This window comes from Mixophyes fleayi, chromosome 4 (assembly GCF_038048845.1).
Source record: "Mixophyes fleayi isolate aMixFle1 chromosome 4, aMixFle1.hap1, whole genome shotgun sequence".
Taxonomy (NCBI): domain Eukaryota; kingdom Metazoa; phylum Chordata; class Amphibia; order Anura; family Limnodynastidae; genus Mixophyes; species Mixophyes fleayi.
Genome location: NC_134405.1, coordinates 318269209 through 318295891, shown reverse-complemented (window position 1 = coordinate 318295891; position 26683 = coordinate 318269209). Strand labels below are relative to the sequence as shown.

Below are 26683 nucleotides of genomic sequence, written 5' to 3'. Positions count from 1 at the left end.
AATTCGGGAGTCTCCCGGACATTCCGGGAGAATAGGCAGATGTGATGTATGTAATGGGTCCACTTTAAACTGACTGTATTAATGAAATTAATAATTAGGTCAGTTATGTTAAAGCCTGCTTACATGCCAACTAACAAAGCTGCAATGACATACATCAGAGGATGGAAGCACTACATAGATGCCATGGGACTTTAGTTAGACAGCTCAAAGGTGAATAATGTTGTGTTCTTCTTGCTTATAAAGCAAACAGTTCAAACCATGATTAAGAAATAACAAGCAATCTCTTTCGTTTTAATTACACTGCAGTACCTACTAGCAGCCTGCAGATGGTGCTGTATGTAGCTTCATACTAGAAATCGTTTCTTGAACCGGTTTGTAGAATCGGTACAAAAATTAAAAAATCCACTGAAATTTCTAAAATTTTAATTAAAAATAAATAAGCTATCTGCCCCTGATCTCAGAGGTAACGATAGGCCAGATCACATGGTCAGATCACGCGCCGGTGTACCTGACGCTCTCTATTTCTAAGACAGTTAATAGACCTTTCACCTGGAGACTAAACGAGCTTCTAATTCAAGAAGCGCATAACAAGACAGTGATAGAAGAGGCCATCACGGACTATATCCAGACCAACGACACCCCCGACATTTCGAAGATATCTCTATGGGAAGCTCATAAATGCGTTATACGGGGTAAGCTTATTCAAATGGGTGCGATTAGAAAGCGAGAAAAAATAGCCCATAGGGACTCGCTCCTAGAAAAAATAAACACACTTGAAACGCGACACAAATCAGACCTGGATCCCTCTGTTATGACAGAATTGACAGAAACCCGGAAGGCCTTAAACCAACTAATGTCAGATAAAATTAAATATGACCTCCGTAGATGTCAGAACCAGTTCTATCAGTGGGGAGACAAGCCAGGGAGGCTTCTGGCCCGTGCTCTGCGCAAACAGAGAGCTCAACTATATGTTCCCCAGATCAAGACAGACGCAGGGTCCACACTAGTTCATACTTCTGATATCGCTGGGGCGTTCCAGGACTATTACACCAAGCTTTATAATTTGTTTGACACACCTAACACAGCTTGCCACCAGACCAAGCAGGCCCGCGTAGCAGAATACCTTGAGCGTATTGATTTCCCCACGCTAGATGACGATTCTGTACAACTGTTAGAAGAACCCTTTACGATTGAGGAACTGGAAGAGGCGATCAAGACGACGCCATCAGGGAAAAGCCCGGGACCGGACGGTTTTACCACTCTTTACTACAAAATTTTCAAAACACAGTTAGCCCCTCTCTTGCTACAGGCCTTTAACTCTGTCTCTGCCCAGAAACACTTTTCCCCTCAAACACTAACCGCCCAGATTACTGTATTGCCAAAAGAAGGGAAAGACCCAGCTTCATGTGCTAGTTATAGGCCCATCTCCCTACTTAATGGGGACATTAAGCTTTACGCTAAACTGATTGCAAACAGATTAAAACCATATCTGACCCAAATCATTCACTCCGATCAGGTGGGGTTTGTCCCGGGGAGGGAGGCGAGGGACAATACCACGAAAATACTCAATTTAGTACAGTATGCACACACCGCCAATATTCCTATGGTTTTACTATCCACAGATGCCGAAAAGGCATTTGATAGAGTGGACTGGGAATTTATGAGGGGGGTCCTCAGCCATCTGGGTTTAGGCCCTTTGAGTATGGCCAGAATTGAGGCCTTGTATACGAAGCCAACGGCAAGAGTCAGGGTTAACGGGGAACTATCAGAACCCATTGTAATATCCAACGGCACCAGACAGGGATGCCCCCTGTCTCCGTTGATCTTTATCTTGTGCATGGAAGCACTGGCTCGATCCATTCGGGCAAACCCTGATATCTCTGGTCTACGGTTGGAAGACAAAAACTTTAAATTGGCACTTTTCGCAGATGACCTCCTGGCAATCCTCACTAACCCTGTGGTTTCGATTCCTAACTTAGTGGCAGAATTTCAACAATTTGGCGAGCTGTCTGGCTTTAAAATTAACTACTCAAAATCGGTAGCACTCAACATCTCTGCGCCCGAGGCAGTGGTTGAAGGCCTGAAGCCAGCATTCTCATTCATGTGGCATCCCTCACGACTTAAATATCTGGGGGTGTTTATCAACAAGGACAACACAAAGATTTTTGAGGACAATTTTATTCCCATCACCAATACAATTTGTAGGGATCTGAGAAACTGGTGTCCAAAGGGCTTTTCCCTGATAGGGAGAGTCAATGTGGTCAAGATGAATGTATTACCACGGGTCCTCTACTTGCTCCAAACACTCCCTATACACCTTCCCACTTCTTGGTTCAAGACACTACATAAAGCAATTAGGGACTTTGTATGGAAGGGGAGACGCCCCCGTTTTAAACATGAAATTTTATATATGCGGAAGCACGCTGGGGGATTACAACTCCCCAACTTTGCATTATATTACGATGCGGCCATGCTGAATAGGGTGGTGGACTGGACAAGACAGAGACTGGACAAGCAATGGGTCTGGATAGAGAGTTACGTTGTAGGTAAGGCACTTAAGTTCTCACCATGGCTATACTCACTTCCTAAAGTCATTCACCCGACCGTTTCACCAACCCTGGCTAGATGGGCCAAATTACGCGCGACTCCTCACATTTCCTCACGACATTCGCCTTTGACCCCAATATTTGACAACCCAGAGTTTCCCCCAGGACTTACTAGACAGATATTTAGATGTTGGATTGGGGCAGGGCTCCGCAGGGCCGGCCAGCTGGTGGACGCGTCTGGGGTCTTACCCTTCACCACTCTCCAAGCTAAATGGGAACTACCAAATGTGGAGATTTGGCGATATATACAGCTCCGCCATTTTCTGGGATCCTTGGAGGTTCGGGAGTCGGTGGGGCGGCCACTTACTCAGTTTGAATCTTTATGTACCACTGCATTATACCCTAGCCATACTTTGTCTCTTATTTACAGTATCCTCATTGAACATGCTTATAATAAACAACCCACCTTCATTCGAGAATGGGAGAGGGAGCTGACTTGCTCGATACCTGAGCAAGATTGGAAAAATATCCTCTTACGCACTCAGTCAAGCTCGGTCAGTGTACGGGTGGTGGAGACACAATATAAGATTTTGACTAGGTGGTACAGATGCCCCAACCAGTTGGCTAAGATGGTTCCTGGGGTGTCAAACATGTGCTGGCGATGTATGTCGGCGCCAGGTACTCCGTTGCATATATGGTGGGAATGCATAGCTCTTAGAACTTTCTGGGATGCAGTCCTTTCAATTTCTAAAGAAATAATGGGCGTTGAACCACCTAATTGCCCCAAATACTGGTTATTGAATCATAATAAATTATCCATCTCTAAATATAAAAAATCAACAATTAAAAATCTTAGCAACGCGGCAAAGGCCGTGATTCCGGTGCATTGGAGATCGCAGAATATTCCTACCATCAAAGAGTGGTTTGCCCGCTTAGAATCCTATAGAATGATGGACGATATACTCTACTCATCAAGAGACAAATATAGGGAGTATTACCATATATGGTTCAAATGGCTCGAATTTAAGGATTCACCACTATATTCTCAGTGGAATAGGTGAACCCCCCCTCCTACCCCCCACTCCCCCCTTTTCTCCCCTCTGATCTATCCCTCCTTCCCTGTCTTTCTCCCTCTTGGTCTTTCCCCCATCCCTTAATGGTGTATTATAGTATACTAAACGGTACTTTGTTTCTATACTGATGCACTGTCAAGTCTAATTCATGTAATCGTATCTTTATATGCAATATTTATAAATGTCTTTAATGCATCGTTCAATGCAAAATAGATATGTTTGTAAAAGCTGTTTAATTTCTTCAATAAAAAAAAAAGAATTTTTTTAAAAAAAATAAATAAATAAGCTAAATAAAAGAAAAAAGACAAGCAATTTAGTCCATGTTCATGGCCGGATCACCTGTCAGCAAACATATGCAAACCATCCTACACACATTCAAATTAAAATTTCGAATGGTAAATCCAATCATGGTCTATTGACAAACGGAGAACAAGTTCTTGGTCATCAAAATGGTGAAATTAGATCAAATTTCGAAAGTGGTCTGATGTTTTTTGAGCATCTAAACTATTCAGGTTCTGTTGACACTACTATGTTAGTTTGGGGAATTTTCCCCTTTAAGCCACCATGATATATACTCCCATACCCCCAAAAATGGGGGAGGTAATTCCTCTCTTTAAAGTGAAACTGATGACATGTGGAAACAAGAGTCAAAAATCTTTAAAATGTGATAGAGTTACATTCTTGATTAAAATGTTAATCAAATTTTTCAAAAAAATGTTAAACTGAGTCTTGGCACCAATGTGTGCTCATTACAATGCTAAAACCATTAGAAGACTGACCAGTTTCGCTAATGGCAGGACTTGACATTGTGTAAGATGCTGATTTACAAGCCCTTTAATGGTGAATGGGTTAAAGGTGGTTAGAGCTCCCCAGAGGTATCAGTTACTGTAATAAATCTTATTAGGGGGATGGTGGGCTAAGTCCATCTCATACCACAGCAGCTATAAACCATTGGTGATGTCATCTTGTCATGTGACTAAAACACAATACATTAGAGGTCAAACCTCATTACCGGAAGAGATGATGAAGGATAGTGTTCTACCTTCTCTATACAGAACCCATCTAATATGTATATCCTGGGTGTTTTACCTCTTTCTTTTATAATACACATCCAAAATACAAGTCCAAATTTTCTCCTATATTTCAGGGTTACAATTTGTTTGGGTTGCAAATACTGTAATATTACACACGGGCATACACTCCTGGGGGTATATTTACTAAACGGCGGGTTTAAAAAAGTGGAGATGTTGCCTATAACAACCTATCAGATTCTAGCTATCATTTATTTAGTACATTCTACACAATGCAGCTCGAATCTGATTGGTTGCTATGGCAATATCTCTACTTTTTCAAACCCACCTGGTCAAGCTTTAATTTAGTTATTAAGGATTGGTTTGTTTTCATTTGTAGGTATCTTCCTCACTGCATCACTTTAAAGTTTCAAGACGGAAGAAACAAAACCAGGGGGTAAATGTATCAAGCTGAGAGTTTTCTGGCGGGTTTGAAAAAACCAATCAGATTCTAGCTATTATTTATTTAGTACATTCTACAAAATGATAGCTAGAATTTGATTGGTTGCTATAGGCAACATCTCCACTTTTCATATACGCCGGAAAACTCTCAGCTTGATACATTTACCCCCAGGTCTATTGAAAGCCTAAAGACTTCCTGTGAGGTCACCTTACTACATCTCTTTGTCTTCTGTATTTTTTTTTTTTGTTAATAAGGTAGAAATCCACACTAGACGGGATTAATAAAATATAGCGTTATATAAGTTGGCTGGCTATTATTACCAATTAAAAGCCAGTGCAAATAAGAAAATAATGGGAAAATTACCAGCTTGATGAATATTCTTTGCTTAATTGTACCAAGGGATGTTCCCCTTAATTGGTATTAGAATCTATAGACAATAATAATTCATTGCAAACATATTCACTCCTAGGGCAAATTTATCAATGAAAAAAACTCGCTTGACTCATCCAAGGATTACCAGCTTTGCATGGGAAAGACTACTTATCGAGTAATGTGGTGGTACCACTGCAATATTTGTTCTGTTACAACCAGGACTTTTTTTTGTCATAGAACGCCCAGAACAGCGTTCCGGCACCTTTTTTCCATGGGTTTTCAAAGTTTAATTAACTTTTTAACATTTTATTTTTTTTCCTCTGCGGTGCTGCTACAGTGCAGCACCTCATCCTAGTGTGTGTCCTGCTTCCGGCTCCGGCTGCGGCGTGACGTTACAACGCTGCCAGTGAGAGTAGCCGTGATCAAGCAGAGAAGAGAGAAAAGAAGCATAGAAGGTAAGTAGAGACTACAGAAAGTGGGGGAGGGGGCAGAAAGAGAGGGCTAAAGAAATACGAGGGGGGCAGAAAGAGAGGGCTACAGAAATACGAGGGGGGCAGAAAGAGAGGGCTACAGAAATACGAGGGGAGCAGAAAGAGAGGGCTACAGAAATACGAGGGGGGCAGAAAGAGAGGGCTACAGAAATAGGAGGGGGGATGAAAGAGAGGGCTACAGAAATAGGAGGGGGCAGAAAGAGAGGGCTACAGAAATACGAGGGGGGCAGAAAGAGAGGGCTACAGAAATACGAGGGGGGCAGAAAGAGAGGGCTACAGAAATACGAGGGGGGCAGAAAAAGAGGGCTACAGAAATAGGAGGGGGGGTGAAAGAGAGGGCTACAGAAATAGGAGGGGGGATGAAAGAGAGGGCTACAGAAAAATGAGGGGGCAGAAAGAGAGGGCTACAGAAATACGAGGGGGGCAGAAAGGGAGGGCTACAGAAATACAAGGGGGTCAGAAAGAGAGTGCTACAGAAATACGAGGGGGGATGAAAGAAAGGGCTACAGAAAAATGAGGGGGCAGAACGAGGTGAGTTCTGGCACCTTTTTCTTACAAAAAAGCACCGGTTACAACCATCCTGTAACCAGAACGCAGCTTTAATACGTAGAACGGCAGTGCAGGTTATACGAAGGTACGATTTTCCAGATGAAAGCTAACATTTACACGGTATTAGGATGGCATACATCTGGGGTTGGAAGCGCAGTTACTAGTCCTCAAATATTCACCCCTATACCCCCTCCCACACGGGCGGAGCTAGAGTTGGGGGCGAACTACGGGCGGTGATCAAGCCAGGGTCGGTGGGCAGGTGATAAGACCTAACATCCCCCGATGGTTGGGGACCCCTGATCCCCTGTGGAGCGGGTGACACTGATCCCTGACTGGTGGGACAATGACACAGTTGACTAACAGGATAAGCATGATACAGTTATATCTGGGTATGCTAGCTCTTTACCATAGGCCTCTCTTGTCTCAGATTTAACTATCCACCCACCTGGGGACATTTAAGAACCTGTATAACTTCCTGGTCACATAACAATGCAATACGTATAATAGCAGTATTCCAACAATCACATAAGAACAACAAAATGACAATAGCGCCTGCAAGGCAGCGAGACGGTAAAGGTTCAGAATACGTAGAGAGGGGCGATGGATCGTGTGTGTCTCCATGATTCAATCGCACCAGTCCAAAAAATCGCACCGCCTGGTCACACAGCAGCAACAAGTGATTTATTATCTCCCAAAAAAATTAGACTTATCGCCACAATTTGGTTCTAATAATAAATAGACCCCTTAGTTCTCAAGACAGTGTGATGGTCACTATCACAGATGTACATCACCCCCCTCCTCCAGTCACTGCGCTAAGCTGCCCCACCCCTAACTACATACATGTACCAGATTCCATAAAATAATATAATGTTTTATAGCAATTAAAAAGGATACAATGATAAAATATGTACATTTTATGTATGACCACACACGCACCCAATTTCTCAAACAATTAAACATATAGAGCCTGATTCATTAAGGGAAGTTAAGTAAAAAAATTGAGTAAGTAGTCTCTTGGACAAAACCATGTTACAATGCAAGGGGTGCAAATTAGTTTTCTATTTTGCACATAAGTTAAATACTGACTGTTTTTACATTTAACAGACAAATACTTGCTAGCTTTATTTTTACACTAAAATTTAAAGTTGATCTAGGACATGCCCTACCTCAAATATAAATCTGTCCCCGCATTTTAAATTTACTCCCCTCTCCAATGCACAATGCAACATGGTTTTGGCCAAAGTTACTCCTTTTGTATGCTTTGCTCTCCTTAATGACTCAGGCCCATAGAGAATTGTTGACAACTAAATGACGGGGGCGACTGTCTCCCCTCCCAAATCTGACACCCTGTGTGGCTTTTCCACCAATTTATGTTTGTACAGCTGTAGATATAAATTAACTTATTATTAGGACTATAATAATAAAATAAGGTTAACAGTAACATAATCATCTGTAATCTGTATCAATAGCTTAATTGTTTTATTATATTTTTTTGTTCTGTTATGCAACTTTGATTTTATACACACATATATATATATATATATATATATATATATATATATATATGTAGATATATATGTAGATATCTGTGGATGAGGTTTATTCTGATTAAACGGCTCCATTAACAATAACATGTTAAAGATACAAACCATCACAACATTAAATAATAATAAAAAAACATACAGGGACATTCTAATAAACTGTGTAGATCACTTAATGTACATTATGCACATTATAATAGCATTGTGTACAACGATCATAGATTTCCTTTAATCCCCGAGCATTACATCATTGCACTGTAATTATGTCCAGCATAAGTTCTGGGACTGCAGAATAATCAGCTCTCTGTGCCGTTTCGCTTACTCGCTAGTTTTCTTTTCACTTTCTTCCTTCCCCTCCTTCCAGATGTTATTCTGTCGGAAGCTTCACATAGATAATGACATTAAAAGATTGTCATCAGACCCCCATCTCCTTCCTCTCTGTCAGTGCAGCGTCCAGGTTTAATTAAGCTAAAAGCATGGAGTATGTTGGGGGGGGGGGGGGGATATTCTGGCTAAAAGCTCTTAATGCTCAGACTGCCAGGTCTATCACACAATGAGATGACTGTGTGATGTCACAGCGATGATCTCATCACTCACATCAGACAAGGGCATAAAGTCTCCTCGGGTCACATCTTGTAACAAGCCCAGAATAACAATGATCTGTCATCATCCAGTACAATGGCTGGACGAAAGCAGCTCTGGGCTTCAGTGAATGGAGACAACTGTGTATTTAATGTGACCAGGTGCCTAGAGACGGCGCTGCGGATGGTGATGTAGATGAGGACTGATTAGTGGTTAATGGGAGCAGTGTATGGATCTTATAATTGTGGATCAAAAAATACACTCGTAGCACTCTCACCTCCCACACTAGGCTAATACGCGGTAGGTAAAAAATAACTTGATTTAAAATCTGGCTCCCTTCACCCCCCCCCCCAACACCAATGTCTATGTTCCTGTGCTTTTGAAACTCAGTTCCACTCGGCTTTCTAAAAGGGTCACAGTAATCTTTGTCACTCACTTTGTTTTTATTAAAATCAAAGTTGTACAGCAGAATAGAGGCATGAACGAGCGCTAGTGAGGGTGAAGCAGGAGTGGATCCAAAGGGGGGGGGATTGGGGCAACACAAACAGAATGGTCGGGCACACGTTCATAACCCATACTTGCCAACTCTCCCGGACTCCCGGTAGAGTGTGGCAATCTCCCGGATCTGCCCACTTCACTAGGAAGCGGGCATAATTAGGTCCCAAACGCCGCGATTCCCGGTGAATCGTAGGGTTTGGCCCTGCCCCCCGCTGTCAAATGACTCGTTTGCATCATTACGTCATGGGGGGCGGGTCCAAAATGATGCGCATTTTGGACCCCCGCCCCCGGTCACGTCCACCTCCCCCGCAGGCTCCCAGAATCGAGGATTATAAAGTTGGTAAGTATGTCATAACCTTATAAATAAAAATGATTCTTCAAAAACAGTGCTCGCTACTATCTGTCTGCCTAAATACACAGAATGCCACTATATTCCACAATACATCAAACAAAAAAGTACAAAAGGTGCATATAGTAAGATAAACACGTTAACACGTAGTCAAAGCAGATGAAACAACATGTACAATGTCCGCCATAAAGTCACTTTCTTTTATAAATCAAATGTAAATTCCTTTTATGGTTCTTTTTGTAACTGGTATCTCTGTAAATCAATTATACAGTACCTTTATAGTTCTTTTTCTATTTCTAAGATATCTTTTTTCTAAGATATCTAAGAGATAACTCCTTTTGATTTTGTGGTCAGGATTTAAACAAAAAAGTGGAAAGATACTAGGTTAGTGAATGGATCACCAATCACAGATTTCAAACACCCAGAAATACCACTAAATGCAGTGTGTTTATTATTAGACACTAAAAGACACCACCACACGTGTAGGGAGAAATCTTACAGATGGAATTACATGCAAACCATCAATACACTTACACATATATTAGTAAGTAGGTCCGCTTCCAAGGTAAAACTTCTTTCCACATAGAACTCTCATGTTAATTCATTATTCAATCAATATATAAAAGAAAGGGCAGAGTGATATCTAGCGTTTTACCTTTGGAATTTATTCATAAACATATACAAACTAAAAACACTTTTAAAAAGAAATCCTGTAAGGAATCCTGGCACACGTTCATAGCGTCCTGCCGTAGCTCGCCCCTACTAGGAGTTAGAAAGGGGGAGGGGCTCTAAATCAGCCCCTCCCCAAAAAAATATCTAGGGGTGCAGATATGTAGGTGGAGGGGATGTCACACCAGCACCTGTTGCCATTCTTGTCTCTTCTACTTGTTTATGCTCAAGCGTTTGCCCAAGAAACTTCAGCTTTTATCATGGGCATACATCAAGATTAAAACCTTACTACGTTTTTCTTTCATGTTTTTTACTTTGGAGAATAACTATTCTCTTATACTTTAAACGAATTTCAGTTTATCCCTGTCACAATTTTGCCCCCCCCCTCCCAAGCCTAGTGCCCTAGACTGCAGCCTAGCCAGCCTAATGGATAATCAGACTCTGACTCCATATATTATTATTTTGGTTTCTCATTGAAATAAAACAATTGTAGGTACCGTTCTCACTTATCTTTTTAATATGGTGCATCAGAATAATGGGGATTTAAGCACTGTAAATTAATGGGATTGTAACCTCAAAAATCGTATTTGTTTAATTATGCCTGGCACAGGGGGCGTATAGTTTAGACATAGTTTTATGCAGGGTATGAGGAAACATGGGAGTTGTGTCTGCTAGCTGTACCCTCTGTCATATCTTCAGTCTTTTCTGCAAGTGCGGAATTCAGGGCCGGACTGGGACTAAAAATTAGCCCTGGCATTTAAAGTACACAGGCCCACCTCACTTCCAGCAGGAAAGAAAATATGCGCCAAACAGGGCGTGACCTCATTGTGTTGTGGCCAACATGGGGCATTGATACATACATTATAATAATACATTACATTTATAATAATACATTACATTTATCGCGCCCTCCCAGCCACATCACGCCATCCCCCCTGCCACATTATGACACCCCCAGTCCACTGTACTTATCTATGCTTCTGGTGCTACAGACATCCATAAGGGTGCTTATTGATGTCCTGTAGAGTGAGCAGGGAAGCTCTTTGTCTCACGAGATTACCAAATCTTGTGATACTTAGAGCTCCTCGGCTTGCTCTGCAGTCTGTGTCCTGTTCGGGAACTGGGAGCAGCTATCAGTTCCCTTCCCCTAACCAGAGGTGGATTAAGGGCCAAGGTATTTAAGACAGCAGGGCCCCTAACATGCTTATCATTTTAGACAAATACAAAGGCACTACTGTTAGATGCACACAGCTCTGCCTTCACAAGCAGTACGTTGTGAAGCGGGTCAAACCTCCCAACTGTCCTTGCAGTCGGACCAAATCCTGACTAAGGGAGACAGTCATCCAAATCCAGGACTGCCCCACCAGATTCAGGACAGTTGGCAGACTGTCCTGCTCTCTCCTATCTGTTCTTGTCAATTTCACCACATGTAGCCGCTGGTTTCTTTAGCTCAGTTCCTTCTTGTCTTGATCCTGGAATGTTGGATGCCCTATTTTGAAAAAAAAAAATGGGTACATGAGATTTAGAAAACTCCAACCAGCCCCAGTGTTAAAACAATAGCACTCACGTTTTATAATTAGGCCTCCCTCCAGTCCCCACAATAATATTCACATTTAATAAGTAGACCTATTTCCCTCCAGCCCCAACATTAAATTAACAGTCTACCCATTTACTCAAAACATATTTCCCTCCCTCCAAACAGTCCCAGCAATAAATTAAATAGCATTAAAGTTTAATAAATATAGCCATTTTCCACAACCATTCCCAGCAATAAATAATTCATATTCACATTTAATAAATAGCCCTCCTCCCCAAAATCAGTCCCATATTCAATTGATAGCCCTAAACCACCCCAGCATTAAATTAAAGGTTCCTTGACCTCACCTTAAATAATTAGCCCCCACCTACACTCCAACATTAAATAGCCTACCTCCCACACTATATTAAGATCCTCCCTTCCCTCACATATTATACTAAAATACTGTGTGCGCACACACACGGACACTATATGAACATGGCCAAACACTCACGCACAATATAGCAACATGAGGCCACACATGCACACTATCTGCCACACTATTTGCCACACAGCCACTATTACACAGACACAGACACTTACCTTTTTACATCCAGCAGCAGCACCTCCTTCCTGCGCGCTGGTCAGTGAACGGAGAATCAGTGACTGCCGCCTATGCAAGTAATCACATGGGACGGCACCTGTCACGTGGTGCCGTCCCATGTGATTACTCGCATAGGCGGCAGTCACTGACTCTCCGTCCGCCAAGCAGCACGCAGAGTGCTGCTCGGCGGACATGCGGACCGGCCCACCTGGCCATCGGCCCTTCTGGCACTTCTGGCAAATGCCAGATGGCCAGTCCGGCCCTGGCGGAACTTGACATAAAAGTGTCATTCAAGGTGCAAACCTACTTCTGGGTCATTGTACTGCCCATACTGGACCAACCTACTGATGCACAGTGACAGACACAGGTAAAATGTTACTTCAAGACCAAAGCTAAGAAGTAGATGGGTTCCGGGAGAAAGTCCTACTCTCCCGGGGTCCTGGAGAAATACTTGAAATTCCGGATTCTCCCAGACATTCTGGGATAGTAGGCAAGTATTGCTTTATTACATATGTTTATTATGTTTGTAGCCTGATATGCCACGCCCCTTTCCATGTGGATGTTGGTATATTGAATTTAGGAATACATGGGCTCTTTGAGGAGACAAAGGCACATATACCGTACAGTATATCAGACGTGCCTAATTTTACTTCCTGGCCTCCAGGAGATCCCTGAGGGTTGGTGAAGAACGAGCCCAGAGGGGCGGGTGACGAAATTGCGGAATTTCACTGCAGGGGAGAACAGGGCAAAGCAACACAACTCATGCCATGGACGTCCCCGTCCTGCCCACTTCAATAAGAAGTGTGTGGGATGCGAGAGAATGGCCGGCACTCCCGGGAGTCCTGGAGACCTGCCCAGATTTCGGGAGTCTCCCAGACATTCCGTGAGAGTGGGCAAATATGCAGTACATAAGACCAAAAATTGGGACTATTTGGCTGCAAAGGGGAACAGAGAGATTCGGGTCCAGCAGCGGAACAGTTGGAAGATATCATCCCACATGTCTTAAATGGCTGAGCCGGGAACCCTTTGTATATTGGTATCTTCATCCTGTCCTGTGTACCAGATGGATGAGCGCTGCGGGGAGCGTTATCTGGCCTACATAGATATGTATGAGTCACTGACACCCAGATGTCGGCTTCACTGGCGTTTTATATCAAATAAAAGACAAAGCAAAGAACAGGCAGCTTGGAGTAACTGTGGTTTATCTGCCTTCCCTTCAAAATGCCCTGTTGTTGCTTTCAATAAATTGATCTGAGAGCTCGTTACAAGCAGCATCCTCTGGTAGAAGTAACTGGGATCCTTATGTCCCTTTCATGATGTCAGACAGGAAGCTTTCAAGATCTTATTACAGCTGTATCAGTGAGAAGCAGCATATGACACCTAAAGTATCGCTAAACCCATAATGCAGGTTGTCTTATATAAAGAGCTATTCCTAATATTCACAAAAATATATATGTAACACATTTCATGCATGTAAAAACTGGGCAGCACGGTGGCTCAGTGGTTAGCACTTCTGCCTTTACAGCACTGGGGTCATGAGTTCGATTCCCAACCATGGCCTTATCTGTGTGCAGTTTGTATGTTGTCCCCGTGTTTGCGTGGGTTTTCTCCGGGTGCTCCGGTTTCCTCCCACAATCCAAAAACATACTAGTAGGTTAATTGTCCGCTATCAAAAAAATTGACCCTAGTCTCTCTCTCTCTCTCTGTGTATGTTAGGGAATTTAGACTGTAAGCTCCAATGGGGCAGCGACTGATGATACCTGTGTATGTTTTTTGTTTTTGTGTTTTTTTTGTTCTTCATTTTTTTGTTCTTTCTGTATCATGGGTCACTGTTTTCTGTATGTCACGTACGGCGCAGCGGACCCTTTGTGGCGCCTTATAAATTAAAGATAATAATGATAATTATAATAGTCATGGCACGGTGGGTAAAAACTCCTCTTTGGTGACATCACGTGCCTAAATTTGTACTGGTGAGCCTTGATTTACGCCAAAATGTATGGAATTTGCGGAACAAGATGGTGGCATTTGCGGAGGAGGTAGCAAAGGAATTTCTAGCAAAGTACAGATTTTGTGGAGCTGTGCAAAAATGAGATTTCATGTTGCAGAACGAGATTATTGAAATGTGATACAAAGATGTATTTTTAAGACTGTTCCTTGCACCCCCCCTGCATTGCTGTTTCTACACTGCAGGTGGGCTTAAAATTTGCACCAGCTAAGAGCTGGTCTTCTTCGGGTCTGGTTGAGGACCCCTGTACTACTGGGGTGCACAATAGCTCCTACAAAGGGGTTTTTCTGAGGGATACAATAATAAAACAAAAACACATAAGACATTTCTTGAGCAAATCTTTTGAAAAGAGGTATCACCAAACAGAAGCTACTGAATGGCAATATCAAGCGTTAGGTTCACCCCTTTTGTTCTATGAATATGAATAATGCTCTATGTACAGAATATTTTACAGAATGCATTTTAATATTCATTTATAGAAAATAAACGATAATTATGAACAGGGTATAAATTTCCATTAAAGGCTAACGCCAAACTAAAACTAATAAAAAATGTTTTTATTGGAATTCGGTGGCCTAAAATAACATTTTACAAGCTGGCTCCCAGTAGATTCGTCAGATCCCTTTATTAAAATGAGAGGATCACGAGGGAGGGGCTTTGACAACACTGAACAAATGCCTGAGCAGCATCAAGGATCTCTTGGAGGACCATAACACTCATTGGAGGACCTACCAGATTGATGGATCCACCAAGGAGCAGTAAATAAAACTTTGTATTTTATTTGAAGTTACCAGATTCTACCCAAAACTATGTTTGTTTTAAGTATAATTATCTATTACGGCAGAGTTTCCCAAATCCAGTCCTCATGGACCCCTAACAGTGCAGGTTTTCCATATCTCCTTGTTGGAGCACAGATCTGTTCATTACTTACTGACACATTGTGGTAGTAATTATTTCACATGTGACCTAACTGGGTACACACTTTATCTATAAATAAACAACAATAACATATACTAAAATATAATTTAGTAAAAGCATAGTAAAAAATACTAAACTGTTTAATTTGCCAAAACTACTACTCTGGTGCTATAAGGAACAATGCATGCCTTACTTTGAATAATAAGGATATTTGGAAGTCACCGTAGCGATTTGAGCGTCCTATATAAGCTCTTGGAACTTGGATATGGTCAATGAACTCTTTGGAACATTCTAACATAATTATATTTAATAATTGGGAGTTTATAATCCCATAAATTTTGTATTAGCCCTAAATTTTAAATGTATTATATTGTTTAATGTCATCTGTAGACAGCAGTCCACTGACTACTTACTGTTCATGATCATAATGCAATTCTTGCATACTCTATACAGACGTAGAACACTACACCCCCAACATGACCTAACCACTGGACATGATCATAATGCAATTATACTACACTCTGTACAGACCTGAGTCTCTGCACTTCCTGACATGACCTGACCACTGGACATGACAATAATACAATTATATTACACTCTATACAGACATAAATATACAGACATAGAACAGTAAACCCTCCAACATGAACTGACAGCTGGACATTATCATAATACAATACAGAGTCTATACAGACATAGACCGCTACATCCACCCAAAGTGACCCCGGCCGCAGGACATGATCATAATACAACCATATTACACTCTATGCAGACATTGGACACTACATCCACCCAGCATGACCTGGACATGATCATAATACATACATACAATTCTAGGGCCTGTCTCATTAAGGATCTTAACTTGAGAAACTTCTTGTTTCAGTCTCCTGGACAAAACCATGTTACAATGCAAGGGGTGCAAATTAGTATTCTGTTTTGCACATAAGTTAAATACTGAATGTTTTACATGTAGCACAAATACTTGATAGTTTACTTGTACACTGAAATTTAAAGTTGATATTTGTGTGCTACATGAAAAAACAGACAGTATTTAACTTATGTGCAAAACAGAATACTAATTTGCCCCCTTGCATTGTAACACGGTTTTGTCCAGGAGACTGAAATAAGAAGTTTCTTAAGTTAAGATCCTTAATGAATCAGGCCCCTAATGAATAAAACATTTTTAATAAAAGGTGTCCTATCGTCAATCATGCAGGGTGAGAAGGAGATATGAATAAATACATTCACCAACCAAACAAAGAGAAGTAGTACTGAGCAGTTAGTACACAGTAAAACACAGAAAAACTGTGGATAACAATTTGCAGAGATATAAATTCCCGATCTGGAAAGCAGATATGGATAGGGATAGGTACATTATTGTTTGTCTCACTCATACTCACTCATTTCTTTGTAGAGACAGGATCAGCTCTCTCCCTTCGGCCGTTACCATCACTTCCACATGTGGGGGATACTAAAAAAGTCAAATTTTCATGAAATAAATCCGTAATCACAAACACGACAAGTCCGCAGCCAAATTTAACATAGACTGTAGCGCAGTGAGTGGGGGTCCTGGCATGTGCTGTTGGTGCAGACGTGAACCAATTTATAACACCCTGATTCTTCTATGTTGTGTAAGCGGGGTAACACAATCGTCTGTTTTTACTTTTAAATCTCTAAACGTATTTTTCGCCTTCAGCCAATGCCCAAATGCAGCCTTTACTATGACCCTGTCCTTTATATTTGGCTTGATTAGTTCTGTTGCTCTTTGATACGACACAGATCAGCTACGCTTTCAGCATCACATACAACTGTATTTCACAGAGCAGTTATGTGTCATGTCCAAGGGTACCAAAGTTATGTATTTATATACAAGTTCCTCTCTGGATCCCAGTGAATCCATGGCCCCTTGCACACAGCTTCAAGTCCTACTCACTTTGCTGTTGGGCTTATTTTGTACCGGGTGGGGCGTCAACCAACGTGGCTCTGTCACTTCAGATTGTGACCAGATCTTATGAAGATGAGGGGGCTGATTGTGGGCTCCTAAAAATACATAAGGTGTGAAAATGAATTTCCTGCAAAAGGAAGGAGATTACAGGAACGTACATATTCACTTGTAAACCAAGAGGGACGCAAATATGCATAAAAGTACATTGTAGATAAAATCATGCCAGATTTTAGTCATCAGTTCCTGACAATGTATAGCTGGTATTAGTTACTATAAAATGCCTGATTAACCCTTTCACGTGTATGTATAGGTACAACTGAACCTTCTGCACAATCATACTAAATATTGGGGAAATTCTACCTTCATTAACTCACTGTAAGCTCTCATGACGCTCTCTTCCAAAGATTACAATACTTTTGCGCAAATGTGGGAACAAAATGATTTCTATTATATATGATGACTATTGTATGATAGGTATATGACGTAGCTGCTAATGGGGCTTTTATGTTTTCAGGTAAAACAAGTGATTTCTATAGTGGACCAGCAGTCTAATAACGAGAGATGTCTAAATATGGTGCCATTTTGGTTGGCCAATTACTGTTCCTAAACGATAAGCAGCATCAGGTAAAGATCTGTAATACATTTCCCAAGTAAACAAAGCATTCTGCCAGAAAATACATTACAGTTCAATTTGCAATATTACTTATGAAATATAAGTTTCCTTTGACCATTGGGAATGTTATTACTTATACCGGTGTCCTTCCAGTTGTCAGAATAACATTTAATTTCCTGCCCTTTATGTCTATGTGGAAAATAACATTAATATGGACCGTCATCCACACAATCATTAGGAGTTACTGATATTATTTCATATCTCAGTGATGTCACCAGATTACAGGAAATGGGTAGGCTAAATAATGTTAATAGTGTCCTTATTGTCATTTTTATTAACATTTATCATATTTAGTAGCTGTCTGTAGGTAACTTGTTCACTTTCACACAATGGGCTAAAAATTACTTTTTCAGCCCAAAAAAACCCCAAAAACCTGTAAAATTTCTGTACATTTTACTAAAAAATCTCCACATTAAACTCCTCATTGTTAACACAATAAAACGTCCTGCCAGTGTCACTGTGGTATTTCATTCATAAAAATGCCACTGTAGAAAGACTGGCGGCCTTACCACACATGACAGGTGGCACTGACCATATCCTGAACATATCTGCAGAAAGCCCCTGACAGAGATGGTTTCTGATAATATGTGACCAGTCTATGCCAAGTCCTCCCACACTTACTGTTAGGATCTATGAATTCTTCATCTGACTTCTATATATAGTGTGCTATATATATACTGCACCAGGGCTCAAACACAGCCAGACAAACTTACATTATATACACACATTCAGTAAACTCCAGGCTGGACCATGTGCTGAATAGCTGTGTATGCTGCTTACCTACATGTGCAAACAGCCTAGGTTCTAAACACTATGTCATACACAAGTTTAGATTTCTGATGATATATATATATATGTATAGTCATGTATCAAAGTATATATATATGTATGTTTACACGTAAATATATATATATATATATATATATATATATATATGCTCACACACATATATATGTATGCTTATTCATATATATATATATATATATATATATATATATATAGAGAGAGAGAGAGAGAGATATATATATATATATATATATATATATATATATATATATATATGTATGAGTAATCATGTATCATGTATGCTGCATGTATGTAAGTGTACTGTACACATAATATGTATGAAAGTATGTGCTGCACTGTGGATATTACTGTGTGATATGTGAATTATACTTGGGTCTGTGGGACCTGCAGGGAGTTTTCTCCACGCGTGTTTGTATCCACTTGCCTGTCACAGTGGGTGGCGCAGGTGTCCCCAGCATCACGATCCACAGCCACATCCAGACACGGATCCCCCCGAGCCACGCAGCTCCTTCCATCCGCGGGACCCCCGGCTTCTCCCGTCCACAGTCATAGACAGAGCATCATCTCTCCCACTGTCCTCACACACGCCGCGGAGCCGCCCTGCTGGACACTCCCACCCGTGACACTGGCGTGTGCCTCACTGTCCCCCACGGCTGGCACTGCGCCCGGGTACTTATACTGTACTGTCCCCGGGATGCTACGTGGGAATCCTATTGCAACGCGTGATTTGTACAGCGGCCACAGTGAGGAGAACACACACGGGGGGATGGGGAATAACATCCACAGACATCCCAAAGCAGAGAGGCTGCAAGCTGCTTCCAGGCATTGTCAGCTGTGGAAGACTTGTCCTTGGGGGGATTTGTCTCTGTCTTCTTAATGTAAACCCCCCTGTAGTTGTATGTACTGAGTGCAATGTCCAAGTATTATGTGCATAGTAGCATTTATTATGTTCTGCGTGGTACCATTATTCATGTCTTATAACCTGGACGCAATTCTCAGTATCTGTTATTATTTGTATGTGGGACAACCACACAGCACCACTTCTCATGGTCTTTATGAAATGGCTATTCTTTATGAGTGGGCAAATTACACACCACCATTCATCTCTACAGGGTGCAATTCTCAGCATCTATTCTGTATCTATGGATACTGTGCCACCTCTCTTGTTCAGAAGACTGAATGTAATTCTTAGTAATAGTCCTTGCATTGTATATACAGATGCTCTGCACAGAACCATTCCTCTTGTTCTGTGGGCTTAGTGAAACTCTCAGTATCTTTTGTTATTCTGTAAGTGCAGGGCCCTCTTAAGAACATCTTGGGCCCCCGGGCACAGCAGTGCACCGGGGCCCCTATATATACATATATATATAAAAAAAATAAAAATGATTATATATATGGGCCCTGCAGCCCAGGGGGGCCCGTCGGAGGCAGCAAAAAAAAAAAACCTGAAAAAAAAAAAAAAAGACAGTACTTACCTTGCGGTCAGCTGGCGATCCGGTTCCCTCCATGGTCTCCTCCTCCATCGCGCTCCGCAATGGATGTCGGGTGGGCGTGATGATGTCACGCCCGACATGCACTGCATACGCCGTACGGAGGAGGAGACCATGGAGGGAGCCGGATCACCAGCTGACCGCAAGGTAAGTATTGTCTTTTTTTTTTCCAGGGTTTTTTTTTTTTTTTGCTGCCTCTGACGGGCCCCCCTGGGCTGCAGGGCCCCCGGGCACCTGCCCATTGTGCCCAATGGGAAAGACGGCCCTGTGTAAGTGCGGTGACTGCATAGTACCACCTCTCTTTTACTGCATCAGGAAAGCATCTCTTCATTTGTTCATGTATCTATATGTAGGAACAAACAGCACAGTACCACTTCTCTATCTCTGCATTGGATGCAGTTATTAGTATGCTATCAGCATTCTATGTGCCATTATATATTACATGTATTAAAGATCATATAATTATGTTCTGTATACTGAGGAATGCTCCTGATTTAAGGACCTATACTGCTGTCCTGGATTCCTCCTCCATCATTGGCTGACCCATAGAAGCCCAACATTATCTAAGGCTACAAAAACTCCCAGCCAGCAACACCAAAATGTTCCCACTGTTTTAGTGGACGTCGCTGACTACTGACTCCTACTGGTGCCATACACCAGTCTAGTGATGGGCAACAGGCGGGCATAGTGCAGAGCTGGATTAAGGCTCTGGGGGGCCCGGGGCACTTAAGACAGAGGGGGCCCTATGGTGTAATATGGCCAAATACGCAGGCAATATTATGTTCACTAGTATTAAGTGCACACAGCTCCCCCTTCACGAACAGAGAAGTATAAAGAGGGACATACATCCCAACTGTCCATTCTGACTAAGTGGCACAGTCACCCAAATTCGGGACTGCCCCACCATATTCAGGACAGATGACAGACTATCCTGCTTTCTCCTACATGTTATTTCCGCTTTCTGTTTTTGCAGCCTGCACCCAGACAGCTCGTCCTCCATCATGTCAATTGACCCATATAATTATAAAATTATCTTTGCATGTGTATGTATATATCGGTCATCCCTTCCATCCTAGTCCAACTAAGCATTAGCAGGTCTGGAGTGTGGCAAGGCAACAGATGCTAATGTCTGTGGCAGCAGTTAGCTTGAAGGTGTTTTATGTCATTTTCATTTTGTTTTCTTAATATTAACATTTTTACATGGCCTCGCCATGCATTTGCATATAAAGTTAGTGTATGTCCAGAGGAGGGGAGCTAATGGAATAAGTGGCGGTAAAAACAGGTGGTAAATTGTGTTTGGCAGTGTCCTGATAGGCAGTGCAAATGTCCATGTGGTTACAGAAAGTGAGACATTAGATAACATCCATGGCACAGTTGTAACTTTACAATTTTACTTTGTCATTTTCTTCAGTCTCTTAAGATGCCAACTTTTTTAAATGCGACTTTTCAGGGGCAGGGAGAGAGGGTCCACAATGAAAGCTGCTATAGGGAAAATAGAAAATCGAGGTCTTAGCACCACATCCTAACTCTCTGTTCTACATTTGTATCCCCATGTCCCCCTCCTGAATCCCCTTCTTCATCTTGCACCTCTATCCCCCTCAAACACATTTTCTATCTTCCCTCTCACTCCTCATTCTCCACCTACTTAGCATCCACATTGCCTCCTCAATCCTCTTCTCTGTCTCCACCTTCACCTCATTTCCCTCCTCATCAACGTGGTTCTCAACTACCACACCCCCAATTCTCATTTACCTCCTCAGCTGCAGACCTTCACATACCTTAAGCCCGGGAGGCAGAGCGTCTCCTCTCTGCTCCTCATCCCAGTCACAGCTTTATTATAAAATTAACTGCATACATGCATGGTATCACTATAATACCAGCGCGATGGCACCTTAGGCGAATAGTGCTGACTAAGCACTTAAATGGAGGACCCTGTGCTGTCCCCTGTATACCGGCATTTGGGGGTAACACCAAGAACCATGCAGAACCTGGTGCAGGGGGCATCCTGGGGCCCTCCCTTAATCCAGCTCTGGAGCTAGGGACTCTGCAAAACACATAGGCACCTCTCAGGGCACTGACATAAGGATCCCAGACTGGTTGGGGACTACACACCTTATTGATATGGTAAGAGAAAAATGTACAGCTTCCGCAAGACACTTTTTGCAATACAATGCTATTATTTTAATATTCCTGAAATATCTGCCAACATTATATTTATCACCCAAATTATGAAAATAAGTACTACTTGAAAGTTATTATGATTTAACTGTTAAACTGCAGTCACATCAGCTAATCCATCATGGGAAGCAGACACAACTCATCACAACCAAGTCTATGCAAAACTAGGTGATAAGGTAATATATAAATACATAGATAAGATCGCTGGATGTAATAGATATGAATATTACAACAGGTACTTGTAACACCACTGTATAAAATGCATGTAATATAACGCCATCAGGTATAAGGCTGTATAAGACTGTAAGCATTGACACATCCTGCTTTATGCACATCCTGCATTATGACGCATAAAGCCCACAGAATGACACTTACAGCGCTCCCAGGGGACTCGCCTAGGTTGTCTACAAAAGAAAAATCAATGCTTCCTCATACTAAAATGCTGCAAATTAAAACTACCATTGATGCCGCCTATGAAAAATTGAAAAATACCATTAATACCGCACATTAAAACTAGCAATGATACCGCACATGAACACTACCATTAATACCGCACATGAAAACTACCATTAATACCGCACATGAAAACTACCATTAATACCACACATTAAAGCTACCATTGATACCGCACATGAACACTACCATTAATACCGCACATGAAAACTACCATAAATACCGCACATGAAAATTACCATTGATACCGCACATGAAAACTACCATCAATACCGCACATGAAAACTACCATCAATACCACACATAAAAACTACCATCAATACCACACATGAAAACTACCATCAATACCACACATGAAAATTACCATTAATACCGCACATTAAAACTAACATTGATACCGCACATGAACACTTCCATTAATACCGCACATGAAAAGTACCATTAATACCGCACATGAAAAATACCATTGATGCCGCACGTGAAAACTAGCAACGATACTGCATATAAAATACATTTTATATATATATATATATATATATATATATATACACACACACACACACACACACATACACATACACATAAAAATGACTGAAACCTAATCTTTAAATCAAGTGGCTGGCTTCAGTATTACTTTAATAATGATTAATAAAGTAGGGGATTCTTCTATAACATACCTATTCCTATTCTCTTCATTACCTCTATAAATGAATATAAACTGTATATGATATATTTAAATGAATTATTATTAGAAACTAAGATTGGCCAGGGAAGGTGTGACTCACCTAGGAAGCCATGATCAGCCCACTCTTCACGTCTTCCCAGTGGTCTTTGCCTGTAAGGAGCTGCTGCAGCTGCACATGCGCAGCATTAGCTCCATTTCGGGCACCTTAGAATGTACAGCAGCCACGGTGCTGCTGTACATCTGCCCCCGCTGACAAGGATTTTATCTGTGTGCGCATGCGTCAGCGGGGCTCCCACAGCTGCACCAGCAGGAGAAGATTCGGATCAAGGTGATCCGATCAGCGGACAGCAGGCGGCGGGGGGCCCTCTTAGAGAGGGGGGCCCGGGGCACGTGCCCCCTGTGCCCCCCCCTTAATCCGGCCCTGGCATAGTGCCCATGTGCCCTCTGAGCCTTCACCCGCAGCCCCCAGGTCCTTCCTGCTTTATTGTCAGATCTGTTTGTTATAGCTTGTACAATGGCTGCAGCTATGTTATTACAGATAGGCGTCTCTTTCTGTGATTAAATTATTGTTTTATCTTATTACTGAGATATAGGAACAGATTCAAATGGGTGCGAAAGGAATGTGATGTGTCTCCGGGACAGTCCACGGAGACACCTTGCTAGATTATCATAAATATACTATTATTATAATAATAATATAAATATAATAATATAATATTATTGTTATATCACAAGGACAACATGTTTTTTATCTGCAGAGCTTCACTGCACTGCGGACGGGTACTGTCCTCAATTTGCCATCTCAATTGGGCTATCTGAAGCAGGGGCAAATGCAGAATTTGTAGAGAGGGGTTTCCATGCCACACCACCAGTGGGCGTGGCCAGCATGCATGGGGGCGTGGCTATAATTATAGACAGTGCTTGGCTGCTCTCCAGCTCTCCCTATCCCCATCATATACACAGGTAATGCTGCGTGCACTACTGTTAGGGGAACACAGCTCTCCCTTTTCGAGCAGAGCCGTGTGAAGCGAGACATACCTCCCAACTGTCCCTACAATCAGGACAAAGTCTTGACTGAGTGTGTGTTGGCAGACTGTCCTGCTCTCTCCTACCTGGCTTTCAATACTTGTTGGGGAGAGATGGCTGTGAACAGCGCAGACAGAATGATCTGCACAGAAGCTGCAAAGTGGCTGGTCCTGAGGCTGGGTCCAGTCACCTCAGTCATACAGTACCCTAGGCCATACTTGCCAACTCTCCCGGAATGTCCGGGAGACTCCCGCATTTCGCGAGAGTCTCCCGGACTCCCGGGAGAGTATGGCAATCTCCCAGATCTGCCCACTTCCTAGTGAAGTGGGCAGAATTCGGTTCAAACGCCGTGATTCACCGTGAATCGTGGCACTGGGGCTAAAATGACGCAAATTTTGATGCCCCCCCCCCCCTACACGCCCACCTCCCCCTTGCATCTCCCGGACGTAAATTATAAAATGTTGGCAAGTATGCCCTAGGCTGTGAAGGGGTTTTCCAGGCACTAGTGATCCCCTCCCCCCTCAGTTTGCCTATGTGAAGATTCATGTTTGGTGTCAGGAGCAAAATGCCCACGTGGCCATTATATTACTTACATGTGTGAAGTATGGTCCAGGTGAAGTATTTATAAATTAATTTCATGGTTCTCATTTAGATGCCTCAAAACATCACCCAGACTCTGGTATCTCCCACTGAAGCAGCCGCCACCTTTTGGTGTCTGTGCCGACTGGGACATTTTTGTATGTTTAGGAAGTTTGCCATTTACTGGGAGCAGCCATCTCTGATTTGACTGCTGGAGACTTTGGACCTGATGCTGAGGTAGAATTTGTGAAAGTGTAAAATTTACAAATTCATACTGCTTATGCCCACACAAAAAATACTCGAACGCAAATGCAGATGAGCTGGTATCTGTCACTTGTGACTGGAGAGGAGTTATGGGGGTGGGATAGAGCGATCTAACATTAGCCGAGTACAGAACAGGTGTGTTTGAGTAATTGCGAATAGATCAAAGCAAATGTTAAAAAAAAAATTCTTGTGCTTATGACCTGTTTGTGTCTATAAGTTTATCTGGGTATATAAGTGTCTGACGTAAACTTGGCTACTGAGGCCAGTGGCGGATCCAGGGAGGGGCGATCGGGGCGATCGTTCCCCCTAGCAGGGGCTTGCTTACGGCGGCTGCACACTGTGCAGGTCTGTTCAGCAGTGACAGTGTGCTTCCCGGCTGCTCTGATTGTGTTTTAAACAGAATCAGAGCAGCGGGGCAGCACACTGTCACTGCCGAGCGGACCTGCACATACTGTGCAGCCACCGGCAGCCTGAGAAATTAGAAAGGGGGCGGGGCCTATATCGCCCCCCCTAAAATCGCCCGGGGTATAGCAAAAGTCTGGATCCGCCCCTGACCGAGGCAGAGCTGGATGTATATTGCCATGTGTACGTCTCTGCATATGGGCTTATATACGTTAATTTTATGTGTACTTTTTAAAGCTTACTATTTGACCCATCAACCCCATCGCTGCTAACATGGATTTACTATCCATGTTAGCAGTGATGGGGCAAGTAAATTTTCTTATTCTAATGAGGACGGCATGGTGGCTCAGTGGTTACCACTGCTGCCTCACAGGACTGAGGTCATGAGTTCGATTCCAGAACATGGTCTTATCTGTGTGGAGTTTGTATGTTCTCCCTGTGTTTGCGTGGGTTTCCTCCGGGTGCTCCGGTTTTCTCCCACACTTCAAAAACATACTAGAAGGTTAACTGACTGCTATCAAAATTGCTCCTAGTCTGTCTGTCTGTCTGTGTGTGTGTGTTAGGGAATTTAGACTGTAAGCTCCAATGGGGCAGGGACTGATGTGATGGAGTTCTCTGTACAGCGCTGCGGAATAAGTGGCGCTATATAAATAACTGATGATGACATTGATCGGATCTTGGCTGTTGCTCCTGGAATTGCCATCCAAGTGACCCCAGCAAACTAGGAATCTCATGTGATGTATGATTTGCTAGAGGCAAAAAGAAAAGAACTGAGTTTGTGACCAGTCTATTTTAGTAGGATACTGTAAAGAGAGAAATAAACTGATCCCATCTCTGTTAAAAGAAGGTGGGAGTTTTGTTTCTCGAGTCTACCAAATTTTAAAGAAATGTAGCCCAGATGTGATGAGCGTCAAACATGACCAGTACTTACAATTTTGTTTAATATAAACACAACATAAGTCAGCATAATAGAGATGGAAAGTGGTCGATGCTGT

At 42.3% G+C, this 26683-nt stretch overlaps 1 protein-coding gene across 1 annotated transcript in view; it reads right to left on the bottom strand.

Annotated features, from left to right (window-relative positions):
* ADAM19 (ADAM metallopeptidase domain 19) overlaps nucleotides 1-19405 on the bottom strand; it is a 53342-nt gene extending 33937 nt beyond the window's left edge. The window contains exons 1-3 of the mRNA XM_075210151.1: nucleotides 19036-19405; nucleotides 17120-17226; nucleotides 16587-16657 (exon numbers count right to left, since the gene is read on the bottom strand). Coding sequence (XP_075066252.1) covers nucleotides 16587-16657; nucleotides 17120-17226; nucleotides 19036-19126 — 269 coding nt within the window. The 5' untranslated portion in view covers nucleotides 19127-19405. The remainder of the gene's footprint in view (nucleotides 1-16586; nucleotides 16658-17119; nucleotides 17227-19035) is intronic.
* Between the last annotated feature and the right edge of the window lie 7278 nt (nucleotides 19406-26683).